Raw genomic sequence first — 19,768 nt, 5'->3', positions numbered from 1 at the left:
GAGATGTGTGTGTTGCTTGTGTAAAAATATAATTAATCAAACAATTTTTTTAAATGATTAAGCCAAAACCAAAAAGCATTAGGTTGTGCCCCGCTCTCCCCTAATTATAGTAATCTGATTTACCTAAAAAACAATGAGATAAATAACAGTGAATTATAGCTTCATAAGAATGCAAAAATCTTGAATTCTGTTCATGTTATTGAAGTTTTTTCTAGGCTGCTGATCTATACTCAAAAAACTTCACACATTGTGACAAAAGTACAAAACAAAAATATGAAAAGATTTCATCTTTTGTTACCACGATTCTGTCTGTGGAGGTGCAATTTCAAAGGCCCGTGCCTCTTCACGTGTATGCCGCACAAGCAAGCGAATCACAAACTATACAATCTTGCTTTTGATTTTTGGAGGAACAAACGCGCCTATTTTTAGCTATTTTACTCCCCTCCTCGCAACAATGAGGGCAGAAATTTCTGCCTTTCTAGACAAACAAACAACGGCTGGCAGATTTTCCCCATCATGGGTAGGAGGAAAAACATTTTGATTTCCTCTATCTAAACAGATAGCAGGTGGCGAAATGAAAGACATCACACACCAAACGACACCAGCAGGAGAATCTTTGATGTTCCACCATCGTTCAACGAGCAGAGACAATAGCATCTCCCTCTGCCAGCGTGTATCTGTCTCTCTGCTGACGGAAGTTAATTGAGATGGGAGAGAAGTTTTCCACAGCGATTATCCTGCAGATATTCGTAATCCCAGACACAGACGCACCGTGATGGCATCGCTCAGACTTAGAAAAAAGAAATTTTACATGTAGTAGTTAACTATGTATTTTAATAGGTCTACCTGACCTGTTAAAGTGAAATGCCATCCTAAATCAAATGCAATTATAACTTTGTGGGTGTAAACATGCAGCTAAAACCGCTGACCAAGCGAAAATTTGCATTTTGAGAACCAACCTCAGCGCTTCGCTTCATCCATTTTAATGATTCTCATGAGCTGATGGCTGAGACTAATTATTGCCCATTATAAAACTCAACAGTAGTGATGGAGGGGAGAGGAGCTGGAACGTGTACAGCAGTAGTCTGAAGCTTGGCTTATCGGTGCTACTTATGAATAAGTCTAATCTATCATATGTCCGGGAAAGCCCTAAGGCCTTTGGTCTGGAATGCTGCCAGTGATCCGGAGTGCGAACGCTATACATATGTGAACTGTGACTTGTGTCCATATGTATTAAAGTTAGCACTGGATGGTGATGGTGGTTGTGATAGTTTTTTGTGCAATGGTTCAATAAGACAGGGCTCGACATTAAGGCTTGTCCGCTTGTCCGGGACAAGTGAATTTTTTGTAGGACAAGTATAAGAGAAAATTAGTTGTCCGACTGGACAAGTTAAAATTCAAACAATGTTTCTTTACGTTATGTGCCGTTAACGAGAGAGCAGAACGCGCAGCGCAAACACAGAGCAGAATATTGAACAGAGAGCGCGCCGAGCCGACACACACACACGTTTACATGTTAACTGTTTATTGTTGTTACTAAACAAGCTGCGCGCGCATGAAACCTGATCGACGAACACAAAGGGGCGGGAGTCGCGGGACAGCATGGAGTGGAGTGGAGAGTGATGTTTCTTCCGGCTCCGGCGTGAATATAAATGACAGACACTTCAACCGCGTTTTCATCACTGCGTTTTCTCTTCTAAAGTTCGGTAAAAACACATAATGGGCTTAAAATCTTGTTTAAGAATCTGTTTTATGAGGAGAATCTCTCTTTCAGCACGCCTACGTGTGTTTGCTCCGCACGACAGCCGATTTAAATATGACAGAGTTCGTCACTGTACATTAAAAACCCACACGAACATTACAGCATAAATGCTAGGTTAAGATTGATTTTATATATAACAGATAATCTGGATACATTTACCCTAATAAGTTTTTTAAAACATGGTAATGTTTTAATGTTTTGCTTTAGTGTTTTAATGTCAATCATTGAAATGTGGGAAAAATGAAGAGAAAGGCAGCAGATATAGCATCCTTCTTCAGAAAGAGTAGCATGATGCAGCCAAATGAATCTTAGTAAAATACATTAAAGTAGCCTTCAAAATTCACATGCTTTTCTGGTCTCTATAGTTTTTTCAGCTTTTTATAAATTGTATGTTAATCTCAATTCATTTTAATACAAATTAAAGTATTGTAGCAATTGTATGTTATACATTATTCTGATTAACACACCTATAATACTTAAAAGTATTTTAAGGTTGGATGATAGAGATTTTATATGCCACCCCAGAGTAACTGCTGGCCCCTGCCTGGCCACCCATGAAAATCCCTTGCTTATTAGCAAAACACAAAAAATACATTATATTAAAAATCTTTACCCGGACAAGTGACTTTTGTGCATGGACAAGTAAAACACAAATTTACTTGTCCAAAGGACAAGTTCCTCAAAAAGTTAATGTCAAGCCCTGAATAAGATTACGCTTATTGACGAAAATATGTTATTCATCGCTGAATCTGAATTTGGACTCCATTTGGTTCCATTTGACCCGTTCAACATATTTTGCCAAATAGTGGATTTTCTTTTAACTCCGTGAGGGTGGGTAGTAGCGCAATATTTGTATGTCTAAATTACCATACACGCGCAACATATGACATTTGACCCATCACGTCACCACCAATGCAACAGTGGGCGACCTTTGTTGATGTTTCCCGTAGCCTAGTTGGAGCGAGCGTTGCAGGAGTTGCATAAAGTTTTGGCGTTAATGGCCACAAGCTGGGAACATCTCTTAAAAAGCATTTTGAGACGCGACTTAGGAGCACAGCAGGGGTTGTGTAGGTAGGTTGTATTTTTTCTTGTTCATTTTTCATTAATCGGTCTATTTGTGTATAGTTATCAGGTTCCATAGCCTATTTAAGGTGCCGGTGGTAAGCTACTTGAACGGTGCAAAACAAAGCGCACTTTAGCCTGTTTCATTAACCCATTCATGACACTGTTGTGAAGTTGAGAGAGGTATGAGATTAAAATAAAGCACTTAAATTGGAATGATTTTAGCGTGTGTGATTTATGCATGTGCGGGTACTGGTCGGGTAACGGGCCAAATATTAATGGGTCTGAGCGGGTGCAGATTTTATTTTTATATCATCACGGGTGACGGGTCGGATCTAGTGCTGAACTTTGCAGGTACGGGCGGGAGCGGGTCTCCAAAAATGGACCCGTGCAGGACTCCCCACCAGCCTTTAATTTTTAAAATTGCCCGCCAGCATTTTTTGTAATTTTTACAAAAGTTACACAAAACGCCTTGTAAAGTTAATTTTCTTCTAAAAATCTATAAAAATATCAAATGAAAGAACAGACCTTATGCTTTCAAACAAACAATAAAAACAGGGGGGGAAAAAAACTTTTCATCCTATCTATAGTTTTATCTCTGCTTATAAACTCTTAAATATGGCCATTTTTATTTAAAAAAAATACAATTTTTTAACAAAAAGCTGACATAATTGCATTTTTGTGAAGGAATTTTGTTAGAGATCAGATTCAGAACAATTATCAAAACATACACGGAGTTTAAAATTGGTAAATAATTTTTTTGTTTCATTTTTTTATAAATTGGGTAGGTGCGCCAATGCCAATAGTCTCGGTATTACAGATTACCATATAAATTCATCAGAAATACGTTTTTCCATGCACATTTTTCTCTATATTGACGAGATAATTCGTAAATAGCGAGGAAAGAGTTAAACATTAAAATTAAGCTGTTGAAAGGATTGTGTATTATTATAATTAAATTCCAGTAATAATACATTTTGTGATCACATTTTCGTTGTCAGAACAGTGCACTATGAATAGGGCTGGGTAAAAAAAATATTTTGGGATTCATTTTTTTATGTGGCTGATTCAATATTGATTCGCCCAAAAATAGTCCCTTGGTAACTATAATAGCTGGGGACTATTTTTGGGCACTGCGTAATATTATTGCACCTGCTGCACCCATTGTACGGCAGCAAAGTCCTTGATTATCATTCCGGAATGAGAGTACAGTTTCTAGCCATATCGGCCTAAAAAAAAATTGCATTTTTAATTATCCGTCTGTCTTAGTACACAATGTAACTACAGAAAAGTCAAGTTTTAAATAGGAAAAATATTACTAAGAACGAAAATCTGAATGGCAAGTGGCTCTTTAATTTCTTTTTACTAATTTATAAGCTGAAATTCCCCGTTTTTATAAGAATTGTATTAAGTATTGAATCGAAACAAGAATCAAATCCAGCTCTGACACTGAGGCATTTCACACCCCTTGCAGGTAATGTATGCATGCATATGACAAAGGTGTGCACGTCATCTTACCTGAGTGTAAACTGCTCAGTGGTGGCCGCAGAACTCATTAGTACTTGAAATCCCACAGTCTGTCCCTGTTTAACTGGGTTGGGCGGCACCATAATCTCTATGTCACCATCCAGTCTAAGTCTGTTTTTGGGCTCTTTGCTCTCTCCAGTGGCAAGACTCACTGTCCCAATCCTCTGCATATTCCCGTCCTGAACGACAACCTTGCCTTGCACCCTGCCTGCCACACACTCTTTTCTGAGGCCCTCTGGAGGAACAATGGTGTAATGCAGCTCCACTGTGACTGGAACTGGCTCTTGTGTTCGCCTGCGTGGCGGAGGGGGAGGGTTAAACCAGCTTGTAGGGATGGCAAGCTGGGCTACACAGATTCCCAGATTTCCTTCCAAACGGCAGGCGGTTGATACAGAACTTTCCCCCGGCTCGCGGATCCCGACGACACGGACGCATGGCAAGAGTTCTGCGGGAGTATCCGTGTCTTCCCACCTGCGGCCCGCCAGGTAAAACAACACTTGGATCTGAGGACGATCCACCCCTATCCTCCTGGTCACCAGGTGTGCTCTTACCTTTCGGCCCAGTGTCAAGTGTGCGGAGGAGCGGAAAGAGCGTGGCAGCGCCCCCTGGAGGAGATCAGGTGGTACGGGCGTCTCCACAGTTAGGTTGCCATAGCTACAGTTGACCGATACGAGGGGATTAGGGCCGGCATCTGGCAAGTGGAGAAAAAGAGGCTCGCTGCGTGTTTGCAAGCTCCCGTTTCGCATCACCTCCTGCGTGGCCTCTCGGAGAAAGAAAGATGACTCTGCACCCTGCAGCTGGCAGGATACGGGGAGGTACGTGGGCAGAGAGGAGGAAAACCTGGGCGCGAGATCACTACCTCCACTCCTGCACTCACACTCTGCGGAGAGAGAAAGAGATAATCAGTGTGTTTATTTAGTTTCACAGGCACATTTCAGATGTGATTACAAGGCAAAATGGCATTTAGTTCTGATTTAAAGTGTCCCCTGGTTTTGGTTTTCTTTTATGCAATGAGAGCTTTTATTTACAGAGATTCTAGAGGCACAAATGAAATTAGGGCCAAGGGTCTTTGGAAGGATAATTATCTTTGTGTGTGCTTGTGTGCTTCTGTGTGTGAACAGTAAGTCAATGTTTTGAGTGGAACAGATGGTACAGTCAGAATAAAGAGACAGGAAAAGAGTTTTAAAAGGAGAGCGATAGAATGAGAGCATGTTAAAATAACAAAATAAACAAAACATCTACATACGCAGCAGATGCTCTAATCTAGACAATCTTGACAGCTACCTCGCTGTATTTTCGGGTCCAAACCGTACATTAATGTCATCAATATGCATGAGTACAACTGTGAGTACTACCAGATGTTTACTAGGTAAAAACTCAGGAAGATAAAACCGACTTTGGTGCAGACTAAAAGTGAGGACCTTGCACAGATGACCCAAACCAAAGACAAGGGCACATTCCCACCCATGCATGTAGCATTTTTTAACACTGAGGATAAAGCTGTTTAACTATACTGGGCACAAAAACTAATTTTTGGGAAAATTAATCAAAAATTTATATTAAAGGGACAATCCATTTTTTTGAAAATATTCTCATTTTACAGCTCCCCTAAAGTTAAACATTTGATATTTACCGTTTTGGAACCCATTCAGCCGATCTCTGGGTCTGGCTGTACCACTTTAGCATAGCTTAGCATAATCCATTGAATCTGATTAGACCATTAGCATCGCGCTAAAAAAATAACCAAAGAGTTTCGATATTTTTCCAATTTAAAACTTGACTCTTCTGTAGTTACATCGTGTACTAAGACCGACAGAAAATTAAAAGTTGCGATTTTCTAGGCAGATATGGCTAGGAACTATACTCTCATACTGGCGTAATAATCAAGGACTTTGCCTCTGTAACATGGCTGCAGCAGGCGTATTGATATTACGCACTGCCCGAAAATAGTCCCCTTGGTTACAGCTGGAAAATTAGCATATTTTCAAAAAAAAGTGGAATGTCCCTTTAACAAGAACAAAACTACTCATTTGTATAATGTCAGCTTTACTGAAGCATTACCAACTTTATTTATTTCTACAAGCTTTGATAAATGTAAAGTACAGTTTTACAATTAGGAAAATTACTATTTTAATGATCATCTCACCAGGGAAAACAAAAATGCCAAATAAACTGAAACGCTGACAGCATAAAGTCAGAATTAACATAGTACAAGAAAAATTATTCATTGGAAAGCAAATCCACTTTTAACACATAATAAATTTCCTTGTACCTGTCCTTGTTCTCAGTATTGATGTAAGCAATTGCAAACTTCATTGCGGAAATGAAACAAGTTGCTCTGTGAAAGCCATGTCATAAATGCAGTTTTATCTAAAAAACATGACGGCCAAAGCTGTGCTGCAGCCCATAATTAAAAAATGCTTTGGGAGAGCACTGTTAGTTGGCAACTAACCAGTCTGAAACATAGACTGTAAAAAAAGATGGACGACGCCTGTTCGCTCTCTTCCATTGGTGAAAAGTGAAGCCGCCAGTGTCCTGATATGGCGCTGACATCTTGGGTCTTGAGTCTGCGCAATAGCGATTTCGGGACCAGTCATGCGCAGTAGTGAGCAGGAAGGGAAGCCGCGAAGTCAAAACCCCGCCCTCGCTCTCGTATGCGCATATCACACGATATCACAGCTGTCAATCATGACGTGACACCACCGTTTTTATATAATTAAATAACTAACTAAACACAAACCTATTTTAAAAACAAACATTTGAATGTACATCAGCGTGATAAAAACTACATTAAATAACAGAAACCAGCTTCGAAAAAAAGATAATTGAAGTGTAATTAATTTTTTTAGTTGGTCTCAAGTCCCATTGAATAACATGGGGAGGCGGGGTTTATGACCTATACTGGGACCAGTCACTGGGGGGCGATCGAGACGTTTTGGCTTCACTTTTCAGGGCTTGTGCGGCACGCTTGGTCTGAAATATCACAAAACAATCACATAATACTTGAAATTTGCTTTGGATAAAAGTATGTGTTTACTAAATAACTCAAATTAATTGGCCAAGGGAGCAGTTGCTCGGGGCACTACAGGTACACCTCTCTATGCACATCCCGCTCTCCAGAAAAGCAACCTGCTACACACATATATAATACATTTAAAATATAGGAATCTACAATGTTAAAGAGCACCAATTATCCGGTTCACGATTTTATATTTCCTTTGGTGTGTAAGTGTGTATTAGGACATGTTACCGATAAGCAAAAGGTACAAATCCCAGAGTAAACAATGACGCAAGTTCTCTAATGTAAATCTCTTTTCTTGGACTACAACAAACACACAGATTGTAGGCAACAGTTTAGTTCCTGGGACAATTGACGTTGACACAACGGTCATTATCATAATTCTGCCTGCTTCTGAAATACAGCCTGTAAGTAGGTGCTCTTTAATGCAATTTCATAAGAAAATACTTGTGATGTATCGATATGCAATACTTGAGCAATGTAAGTAAATGCATACATGTGTGTGTATGCCTTCGGGCCAGCTTCTCTCAAAACACGCTATGTAAAGTCAACAAGGCATCACAGAACTTGAAATCTGTCATTTAGTGGACATTTTCAACCAAAGCAAAGGTCCCTCAGGAGCAACTCCAGGCTAAGTGCTCTGCTCAAGGGCAAAATGGTACTACAGCAGGACTGTATTCTCATTAAGCCTCCAGACTCACTTTCAACCTAACCAACTGTTGGAAAAGAAACTAAACTGCTCAACTCAAAAGACCTCAATTTAACTCTTTCACCGCCAGCGTTTTTTAAAAAAGTTGGCAGCCAGCGCCAGCGTTTTTCATGATTTTCACCAAAGTTTAATGCCTTCCAGAAAATGTTCTTCTTTAAATATATTAACATACAATATACCAAATGAAAGAACAGACCCTTTGCTTTCAAACAAAAAACCCGTTTCATCCTACCTTCAGTGGTTCTTTTGCAATCAGCTTTTGAATATGGGTAGGTTTCTGCAAAAACACCACATTTTGAGCAAAAAGCAGAGATAATTCCATTTTTGTGACGGACTTTTCATAGCGTTCCCATTCAGAGCGATCTTTAAAACAGACACGGACATGCAGCCGCTTGCCATAGGGCAATACTTCCGGGTTTAAAAAGTTGCGGAAGGGCGCCACCTGGTGGAAAATAGCGGTATTGCGGAAAGACGGAAAATCTCGTCATTGGCGGGGAAGCGTTTTCTCTTAATTGACGAGATATCTCGTCAATGGCGGGGAAAGAGTTAACACAACCACCATCAGGGTAACGCAGCATACGCAGGGCTGTACAGTGTGACATATGTGTGCACGTGCTATGAATAAACTGGTGCGATGTGCGATGAATAAATTTTCCATTGTAGCACGCGCGCAAACAAACAGTTTTGCATGTTCATAACAGCCGCTTAATAGTGTGTGAAGTGATTTCCTTGTGCTTCTTTGTGTGTCTATTGTGCGATTAAAACTTGCATCCCTGCTGCAGTCATTTTATACAACTCCATTTCCCACAATTCCTAAGTAACGCGCCCACAATTTCTCCACAATTGCTTGTTAAGTGTGTTGATGGAAAAAATGAAGAGGTATTTTCAAGTCATCCAGAACCATAAACAAGCCTGCGAGGAAGAAAAGAAGAAACGGGGGGGTTGCACACTGGGTGAGGAGCGCCACGTCGCGTGTAGGACAACTTGCAGGTACCGGACATGCACATTAAACAGCACAAGATTTGTTGGACAGTTTCTACTTAAAAAAGCTAAATATGCGTTAGCAACCTTTGTTAATCGGTAACGATTTGGGACAAATGTGTTAAAATATGTTTGTGGTGCTCTCTGGTGCGGCAGGGATTTGAACAGCGCCCAGGTCCAGAGTCACAGTGGACAGCCGCCATGTGTGTACATTCATAGAACATAATGTGTTCAATTTTTAAATACATGTGTGGTGTGCGACCCCCTTCAGGGAGAAACAAAAAAGGTTTCATGGTATTGGTTTGGTTGCTAGTTTGCAAATGTATTATTTTATTAAGAGTTTTTATTTAGTGATCTTTTCTACTTTTAAGTGTAGTGTTGGGGTTTAGAGGTATTGTTTTTGCACCCTTCAATTATTAGCAAATAAAGAAAAAACTTTGTCTAAAAACAATTTTGTAATAGTTTGTATTTTTGTGCTCTGCATGGAAACTTAATGTAAGTGATGAACTTCACTACTTGTTTTTGTAATGTTTTTGTGTTTGTTTACAGACATGATAATAACTTAATGGTTATGATGAAGTTTTATGTTTGTTCTACAACAGTTTGGCCTGTGCTACAAAACTTCCAACCTCTGTAGCACCAGTGCTATGTGCAAAAAAAGTTAAAGTTCAGCCCTGATACGTATAAAAATATGGCACATTTTGCAAATGTCATTACCTGACTCAAAATATGATGCGCTGGCCTCTTGCAAATAACTAAGGTATAAATGTATGTCCATTGTTTCTTCAAAATCCTCGAATACATATATTATAGAAACCCATTAAGTTCATATTCTTCTTCTGTATGAGTCCTAGACTTCTCTGCCAATCAAACGTAAGACAGTCTGCCAAACAGACTGTATGTGCCAAATAGGGATGCACCGAATCCAGATTTTTTAGGTTCGGCCGAATCCCGAATCCACCGTTTAAGATTCGGCCGAATCCGAAACCGAATACCGAATCCTACTCGCATCCTTATTCCATTAACACAGTAAAACACATTAATGAATTATACAACGTCCACAGCATGTATTTTTCATTTTATTTAATTTTAACTGTACATTATGCCAGGATGACAAGTTGGAAAACTATTTTGACAATTACCATAAGCCTATGCATAATGAAAGCGATGCATTGCGACACGCTCGTTTTTCCAATAAGCAAGCAGCTCCGCGCTGAAAACATTATTTAACTTTGAGTGAGAAGCTCCGCTCGTCAATGTCAGTTTTCACACGGCTGTCCAATTATAATGGAGGAGGGGCGGGACATTACCACAGCAACCAACCGGCTCACAGCTGAAGCATCACAGCTACCAAGCGCTCGGCTGAAAAACAGCTGGCATTTGGTGTCCTCAAGGCGTTTTCAGCTGTGTTTAAAAGTTTTGGTGTGTCCAGCCCCTAAAGCTCACCGAAAGAAAAAGCTCATCTCCACGTCAGCACCCGATGTGTGTAATCAACGGCCGCGTGACGTCGACCAGCGTAGCGCAAGCCTAGGATTCGGTTCGGTGGAAAAAAAATCTAGGATTCGGCCGAACCCGAACCCCGTCAAAAAGCCCAGTATTCGGCCGAATCCGAATCCGAATCCTGGATTCGGTGCATCCCTAGTGCCAAATGCTTCAATGCATCAGACTGTAAATCTACTTTTTTGTCGTTTTATTTTTATATTTGTACTAATAAAAGCAAAGCAAAATTATGCTCTACCAGACAAGTAACTTATACAGACACGTATAAGTTCATAATAATTTGTGTTTCCTTAAAGGGACAGTAAGTAGAATTTTAAGTGTTTTATTAATTAAAATCAATGTATATATTCATAAATATGTCCTCATTGGTGTCAAATGACCTCTGCCAATGATCTGACATTTTCTTTGTAAGCTTAGAATTTCTTGTCTTTATTTACATTGAACAGGTAAGGCCAAGGAGGCTTCCATGTCTTTCCGCCATACCGATAAACTATAATAGCAGAGAGGGACAAAAAGCACTAGCCTACCAACACGCTTCCACAACGCGTTTTCATTCAGAACACGTGAACCAGCTGAAACGGACAAGGAGATCAGTGAGTACATAACGGCTCCTGTAGTTGCAACACGCATTTGGAAAAGCGAGGCGCTAGAGAGCAATATTCTTTGAATGCAAAATACAATTTAACCACTAGATGGGGGTAAATTCTACTTATTGTCCCTTTAAGGAAATATCAGTGCTTGCAAAACAAAAAATAAATAAAGCTAAGTTTTAGGTACGTTTTGATTATGCGAATATTTCAAGATATATTGTAGATAGAGAAACAGGACGAAATAAGACAAATCTAAAAATTTTATGGAAATATTGCAATGCCATTGTTGCACCAATATTATATTTTAACTCTTTCACCGCCAGCGTTTTTAAAAAAAGTTGCCAGCGCCAGCATTTTTCATGATTTTCACCAAAGTTTAATGCCTTTCAGAAAATGTTCTTCTTTAAATATATAAACATACAATATACCAAATGAAAGAACAGACCCTCTTTCATCCTACCTTCAGCGATTCTTTTATAATCAGCTTTTGAATATGGGTAGGTTTCTGCAAAAACACCACATTTTGAGCAAAAAGCAGAGATAATTCCATTTTTGTGACGGACTTTTCATAGAGATCCCATTCAGAGCGATCTTTAAAACAGACACGGACATGCAGCCGCTTGCCATAGGGCAATACTTCCGGGTTTAAAAAGTTGCGGTATTGCGGAAAGACGGAAAATCTCGTCATTGGCAGGGAAGCGTTTTCTCTTGATTGACGAGATATCTTGTCAATGGGGGCGAAAGAGTTAAAGAGCACCTATTGTCCGATTCACGTTTTTAGATTTCCTTTGGTGTTTAAGTGTGTATTAGTACATGCTAACGATATGCCAAAGGTACAAACCCCAAAGTAAACAATGACGCAACTTAAATCTCTTTTCTTGGACTACAACAAACACACAGATTGTAGGCAACAAATTACTTCCTGGGATTGGTGATGTAGACAAGACCGACTTTATCATAATTCCTCCCGCTTCAGATTAACAGCCTGTAATTTAACTCCTGATAGCAACCAAATCTACCAAACATGGTAAGGAGCGTCACATTTCTGGCTGACGTCAGAGGTATTCAGGACAATCACAACATACAGATTAGCTGGCCAATCAGGGACACAGAGCTTTTCAAATTCGTGTGTTTCAGGAAGAGAGTGAAATCTGGAGCTACTAAAATGTACGGTATGTGGAAAATAATGTTTTTTAATAACGTTGTTATTTAGTAATAAAATACGTGCTCTTTAAAAGCAAACATTTAACAAAACAGCAAATCAAGCGGAAGTACCCGTATTATAGGTTATTTTTTAATGGGGTCTGTCCATAAGATTAAATTAATTGCGAAATAAAAAGAGAAAAACAATAAAAGAGAAATTTCAATAAAGCAGTGTTTTACAGGCACAGTAATGAATATCTTCTTATGTGTTTCTATTTTGCTTTATATACTTATGATACATCAAAGACGTGCATTGAACAACATCACACATTTTACACAGCAAGAGCTTGAACCTCGACTCATTATAAGCCAATAAAGCTGATACAGTGCAATATAGCACCTCAGTTCCTCGATATGTTTTTTCTCTTTATTTTGCTGTGAAAAACTGATGGATTTCCTGCTGATTCAGAGAGTATTATTTGCATGTTTTAAGACAGCTACAGAACAGAAAGTAACCCAGCACCCTGCAACAGAGCCGGAGGTTCATTACTTTAGTTCATATCAATGTCTCTCCTCAGGTAGCGCGGGTACAGCATGGTAGAGGTGTGAAAATATAATGAAGATTTGGTATGACGCTGCGTCTCACAACAAGACCTTAAACACATAATAATCCCTTCAGAGAGAGACATGTACACCTTCAGTGATTTATTTCAACAATCAACACTTAAAGTGAGACCGTGTGGACCAAGCATCTTGAGGAGGAAGAGGCAGAAAACTGGAGAAGATTAAATGAACCCTTCCAGGTTCATCAACAGCATTTGTGCAACTAGTTAACCCATGCATAAAAATTGCATAATAACGTGTAAAGAAATGTCCTGGGTCAATAACGTTGCTGCCTGTCCACGTCTCTCATACTACGAACAAAACCCTTTCGCCACTTCCACGTCGCCCCCATTGATCGTGACATAATCGCAGCACCCTGTGCCCCAGAGGACAGCCAAAGAAAGAATTATAAAGTGAAATGTTTTGTGGCGGCCCTGGGGAGCAGCGATACGGTGGTCGTGCGCTATAAAGCACGCAGCTTCGGCAGATGGGGTAACAGCGTCGGCAGTGCAGAATCTCTCCGTGTCACATGCCCGTTCTTTATGGGGCTCTCAGGGCTACAAAGCAGACTATAATTCTGACTCCAAACACCTCTGCTCTGATTTGTTTCAAGGCTGACGACGCTCGGCACATTGCTAACCTTTCGCTTTCATTCTTTCTTTCGCAAGCCACTTTTCAAATGTCAAATGTTTCTCGCAAAGCTGAGGAATTTACTGCATCCCCTTGGATGGCATCAAGCTGGTCCTAATGTTAAACTCGCATAAGTTCAAAATCCATTTAAATTTAACCTCACATCCAATCAAGCAGATAAAGCAACAAACAATAGAGTTATTATCAGAACTATTATCAGAAATCACATTAGGTACATTTACATGCAACCAAATAATTAGAGCCCGACCGATATGCGTTTTTTCGGGCCGATGCCGATACAGATATTAGGGAGTAAAAAAAGACCGATAACGATATATCGGCCGATATTCTTTATGTGTATATTATAGTTCAGTATATACTACTATTATACTAAAGTACTGTACATAGAATACACTATATACTTTAACATAATATACTGTATATGAATAAATACAATGCAATGCAATGATCACTCACATATGTGGTGATCACTCACAAATGTGGTGATCCAACACTTATATTGATGTGACAAAGATATGTACTATAGGCAAGAAGTTAACAATAAACTTTATTATCCAAAATTAGTTGGATATCAGTGCACTAAACAGTAAACTTGACTTATTATAAATAACTTTAAAACACAAAGAGAACAAAATACATAAAACTTGCATCATTTGCAGTTTTGACGAGAATAGCGTTATAAAGAGAAACTTATGAAGTCATTGATTAATATTAGCTTTACAGTAAGTTGTGTTCTTCACAAATTAGTTAGCCACTCACAGTTACGAAGACAATGCTTGACGGAGCACATACTAATGTACGCTATGTTTAATGTTGTGCACAACGTTTTTATAACACAAACCCAGGGTTCCGTGCAAACTTTAGACTTTTATAAAAATAAAGCGTCTTCGCTCCGCCTCTTTTATTTAGCAAGGGTGTAGAGTTCCGCGAGCTTATTGAATCAATTGCTAACTAACAACACAAGCAGCAGTAATCTTATATAGTGATATATAAGTGCACGGCTGCGCGTAGTTTAAACGTGTCATTTCTCCGTCTCGCGTCATTTCTCCTGCTTGCGTTTTAACTCGCAAGTCGACAAAGAGACGGATTAAAAACACCAAATGTAAGCGGGAATGCGTCTCTCTTGTCCATTTATAATCCAATCGACCAAAGCGCGTCTTAATACCAGGTGTAAAAATGTTGTGAAGAAGACACTGCGTGACTGCTTCAATGCCACCTGAACTGAGAGACTGACTGAACTGAAGTGAAAGGGGTGGGGGATTGGCTGGTGTCACTACAGTGAGTGATCTGGGTCGCCATTAGCAACCAGTATGGCGCACTCTGCTGGACAAACAAGTACTTACATCTTTCAAATGCATTTAATGTGTTCTGTAACAAACGTTCATATCGGCGCATATCTGCGGCTTATACGCCGATACAGATATATCTGCGACATGCTCATATCGGCCGATAAAATCGGCAAAACGATAAATCGGTCGGGCTCTACAAATAATCATATTATTTGGTTATATTTACCTCATATTTACATAAATCTCGTCACAGAAACATGCAATAGCAAGGCAATAGCCACGTGTATTATTAAGGTAATATTCGGTCAAGTGCTGTGAAATCTACAGCATTCATGTGTACTTTCATAACATTAGGCTACATGTAAGGGATAATGTAGAGGCAGCCGGTAGTTATCGGGAAATAAGCCCCGACAGTGTGATCAAGACCCGATCGACGCGAAGCGGAGGGTCTTGTATCACACTGAAGGGGCTTATTTCCCGATAACTACCGGCTGCCTCTACATTATCCTGCTTATTACACGGCTACTTGCCACATAAGAAAAAAAACTGGACATGAATATGAATTTGAAACGTTTTATTGGCATATTTGTTTTAAAATAACATTTTTATCCTTCCGCGAAATTTTGCACAGATGCATAAAATGATCGTAATACCTTATTAAGATCCTCTGCTTCATACTTGTCTGTCTCCATTTTTTTCTCTTTTAGCCAGTCTTTGAGAAGTTTTAATGCCCATCCTGTATTTTTTTGTGTGTTGGCTTCGTAGCTGTCATGCTCTATTTTGTCTCAGTAAGCTCTCTGTGTCTTGTCGTTGTTCGTTCTTCTATCCACTGTTTAAATGTTTAGTTTTTTCCCGTACATGTTAAAATTTATGTCAAAATATTCCATTCTCAATGGTGGTTGTCCAGTGTTTGTCACAAGATGGCGCCAAAACAGTAATCTTTATTAGCGCGGAGCGATTTTAATCGTACAAGTAGTACCGGCTATGCGTTATTACTTTGGAGCGGTTATTATTTGAAAAGAACGAACCTGCAAATGTCTCAACTGACCAATCAGAATCAAGCATTCCAGAGAGCGGTGTAATAAAAAGCAATAACATAGCGTTGTGTCTTTTGAAAATTGTGTTTTCATTGCCTATATCTGAACAACTTTCTCCAACTCAGCTTTGTACATTTATCAAAAGATAAAGCGTGAACTCAACGAGAGATGCTGTGCGCTGGATGTTGTTGCCAAGTCCTCTGCTTTTTTCGAGTTCAGATTTGGTTGTTTTTTCCTGCAAGTTAAAGATGAAAGGATTTTATTCATTAGTTATTGTTATTTGGACTGTGAATAGTCATTGGGATGCTTTTGGGCTAGTTTTGAATATCCATTGGGATGGTTTTGATACGCGAACCTGGCAACCCTGCTTCTGTTCTCAAGATACAATCAACACAACAGGTAGTATTAGTGTCCTTTTTAGATGCTTTTTAGCTTTTTCATGGATGCTAAGGGGTTAAAAAACATTAGCATGATGAAATATTGCATAAAATGTGTACTGATCTAAAAAAAAAATCTACATAAACAAAGCAAAACAAAACTAATCACTGTACCAAAACTTTAACAAATGCAGTGATTATTTTATAAGCCTTAAAGGATTAGTCCATTTTCAAAAAAAAAAATCCAGATAATTTACTTACCACCATGTCATCCAAAATGTTGATGTCTTAATTTCTTCTCGACTGAACAAAGAATGTTTTTTGAGGAAAACATTCCAGGATTTTACTCATTTTAATGGCCTTTAATGGACCCCAACATTTAACACTTATCTCAACACTTAACAGTTTTTTTTCAAATTTAGAGTTTCAAAGGACTCTAAACGATCCCAAAAAAAGGCATTAAGGGTCTTATCTAGTGAAACGATTGTCATTTTTGACAAGAAAAATAAAAAATATGCACTTTTAAACTTCTCGTCTATCTCCGGTCCTCTGACTCGCCAACGCGACCTCACGTAATTGCGTAGTGACGTAGAGAGGTCACGTGTTACATATATGAAACGCAAATTTGTGGACCATTTTAAACAATAAACTGACACATAGACATTAATTAGTATCAGTTGACATACAACAACGTCAGAACAGTCCTCTTTCTCCACACTTGTAAACACTGAGGCGTAGTTTCGCATATGTCATCCGTGACCTCTTGACGTGATGACGTATTGCATGAGGTCGCGCTGGTGCATCACAGGACCGGAGATAGACAAGAAGTTGTGGTTTAAAAGTGCATATTTTTAATTTTTATAAAAAAAGACCCTTATGCCTCGTTTGGGATCGTTTAGAGTCCTTTGAAACTCTGTTGAAAAAATATTTTAGTGTTGAGTTAAGTATTAAGTGTTGGGGTCCATTAAAGTCCATTAAAATGAGAAAAATCCTGGAATGTTTTCCTCAAAAAACATAATTTCTTCTCGACTGAACAAAGAAAGACTTTTTGGATTGTCATGGTGGTTAGTAAATTATCTACATTTTTTTTAGAAAATGGACTAATCATTTAAATTGCTTCCTGTATGAATTGTCAACCTTTTCTTAACCCGAAGAGCTCCAGGAACACTTGAAGGCTGAAAATTGCTTGACGTAGAAACCTTTGTGTGTTTCTTGAGTCCACTGAACATAACAGAGCTTCAGCCACATATCTTTAAAATCTTCTTTACATGGACTGTTCAAGCCACAAACAAACCATGATGTGAGATTCAAGTTACTAGGTAGTTGTATCAACTTTTAGTCATCTGGCCCCTCATTACCCTTCACCATTATTACGTCAAAGACTAAAGCAAACAATCCCTAAACTAAGCACCAATCCCAAAGAAAATGAAAGAGTCCTGAGATGAGATAAAGGCAGTAAGCATAGTGCCATGTTCAAGGGGCCTCAGAGCATCCTAACAGAGAGTCTGAGAATTTCAAATATGTGTTTGTTGATATTGTTGGGACAGTAATGGAGTTGATGCATCATGTGGTATTTTATGCCTGGATTCAAGAATTCTCCTCTGGCGTTTGTCCTTTGGCCCCACATGGCAAGAGCAGCTGTTTCGTTGTACTTCCAAAAACGGCAACCTTGCGGCTAGCGTACAGTCGCGCACACTCACAAACGCTCTCTAATTCCAGACCTTCCTGACATCTCACACACACCCTTAAAGTCTGACTCCAAAGCCAGACACAACCATCACCGAGATCAGTACAGACATACAACATTCACAGGAGTAAAAATTAATGATTTATAGCCTGGTTCATGACATCATTTGAAACACAGCCCTTCAAACACACACACATTGCGATGCCTAACCCAGCTGGATGCTCTTCAGGTTAATCGGCTTCCTGCCTCCTACAGAGCACTGAAACTATTCGACACAGGCATGCCCCAATAACCTTTGACCTTTTCATAATACATATAATGCCAAGACGATCCATCAAAACCTCTCGCTTTCTGTCTCCATCTTTCTATCCATCCATCCATCTGCTGTATTGTTCTTTATGTCACCTTCATCTGGTGCATATGTGCTTTTTTCATCATTACTGACGCAAGTACGCCAGTGTTTCTGTGCCGCACAGAACAAAGGGACAACAAAAGTAAAAGAAATGAAGATGTATGACATTGTCAACAGCGTTAATCAGAAAGAATACAGAGGATGAGTGCAATACTGAACAAATAACTACAATGTACCTTTAAATAAATGACTTTAGGTTCTTGGGCGAGTGTTGAGTTTGGGTTACATCATTATTCCAAAACTTTCTAATATATTAAGGCCTATTTATACTTTGTGTTTTTCAAAGTTGTATATAAAAACAAATAAAAATGAAAAAAATTACTGTTAGTACCACAGTATTTGGATCAAAATAATGCCAAGTTTTCGAAGAAGTACATTTTATGTACATGCAAATACCATATGATAATAATTCAGTACAATGGTACATATAGTAGTTGTCATAATACCATGGTATTGACACCTTTGAAAACATGTATGTATGCTATTCAGTTGACATTATATTTTTTTTAAAATAAGTATTTTAAAGCTATAATTACCATCTGGCATTTCAACTGTCAAGGACAAAGTTAAATCAACATTGAATTACCTTCTGATTTTGCTATTTGAATAAACTTTGTTCAGACGTCTCATTTTTAACATTGACGAATTACGGTAATGTCTTTGCGTCTATGGCAAATTAACATTGAAATATGCATTGATTTTGCAAATTGAATCAACATTGATATCGCGTTTAGCGTTAACTGTTGTTTCAACGTTATATCAATGTTGAACAAACAACTGACATTATTTCAACCAAATTTCAACGTTGATTTTTAAGAGGGGGTTCAACGGTATTTCATGCATTCTGACTTATTAACACAGTTTAAGAGTTGGTTTGCTCATGCTAAACAAATGCAAAGTGTCAAAAAGCAGTTGGATGTGTTAAAAAGTATTTCTGTGCTGAATGGACTTCGCCAGAGTTTTGGAAAGTTTTTTTTCTATTACGGGTCCAGCTGACATTTCAGGGGTAACCTTTACGTATCACTTCTTTTTATGGGCACTTCCCCAGAAAACCACGGCCACATGTCAATCAGCGGGAGAGCGAGAACGGCAAGTTACAGGCATCACTTCACGCGACAGCTTTGTTTTATTTTAAGACTAAACAATGGCTCGTAAAGTTTGTTTATCCAGGGTAGCAGCGGAGTTTTACGTGTGTGTTTGTTTAATGCTTGATTTCATTGAAAAGTCCCAACCGGGTCATGAGTTGCATGCAGTACTGTGTTACGTTGGAAATAGGCGCGTATGTGATTATTATATAAACAACATGAACATGTAGTGAATCATAAGTTATCCAGTCAGTGTTGTAAAGTCTTGACTCGTGACTCGCTCCTCCCGCAGTTTGTAACTCTTCCTTTTCATACGTTATCGGAAAGAATTGGT

The 19,768-nt window shown here is 39.0% G+C and overlaps 1 protein-coding gene across 1 annotated transcript in view; it reads right to left on the bottom strand.

Annotated features, from left to right (window-relative positions):
• The window catches only part of LOC135732597 (transmembrane protein 132C), a 283,165-nt gene that overhangs the window by 191,737 nt on the left and 71,660 nt on the right, over positions 1-19,768 (bottom strand). Inside the window, exon 2 of the mRNA XM_065250807.1 lies at positions 4,343-5,231. Coding sequence (XP_065106879.1) covers positions 4,343-5,231 — 889 coding nt within the window. The remainder of the gene's footprint in view (positions 1-4,342; positions 5,232-19,768) is intronic.

This window comes from Paramisgurnus dabryanus, chromosome 5 (assembly GCF_030506205.2).
Source record: "Paramisgurnus dabryanus chromosome 5, PD_genome_1.1, whole genome shotgun sequence".
NCBI classification, from domain to species: domain Eukaryota; kingdom Metazoa; phylum Chordata; class Actinopteri; order Cypriniformes; family Cobitidae; genus Paramisgurnus; species Paramisgurnus dabryanus.
Note: the sequence above shows the minus strand (reverse complement) of the source record. Positions and strands in the feature narration are given on the sequence as shown.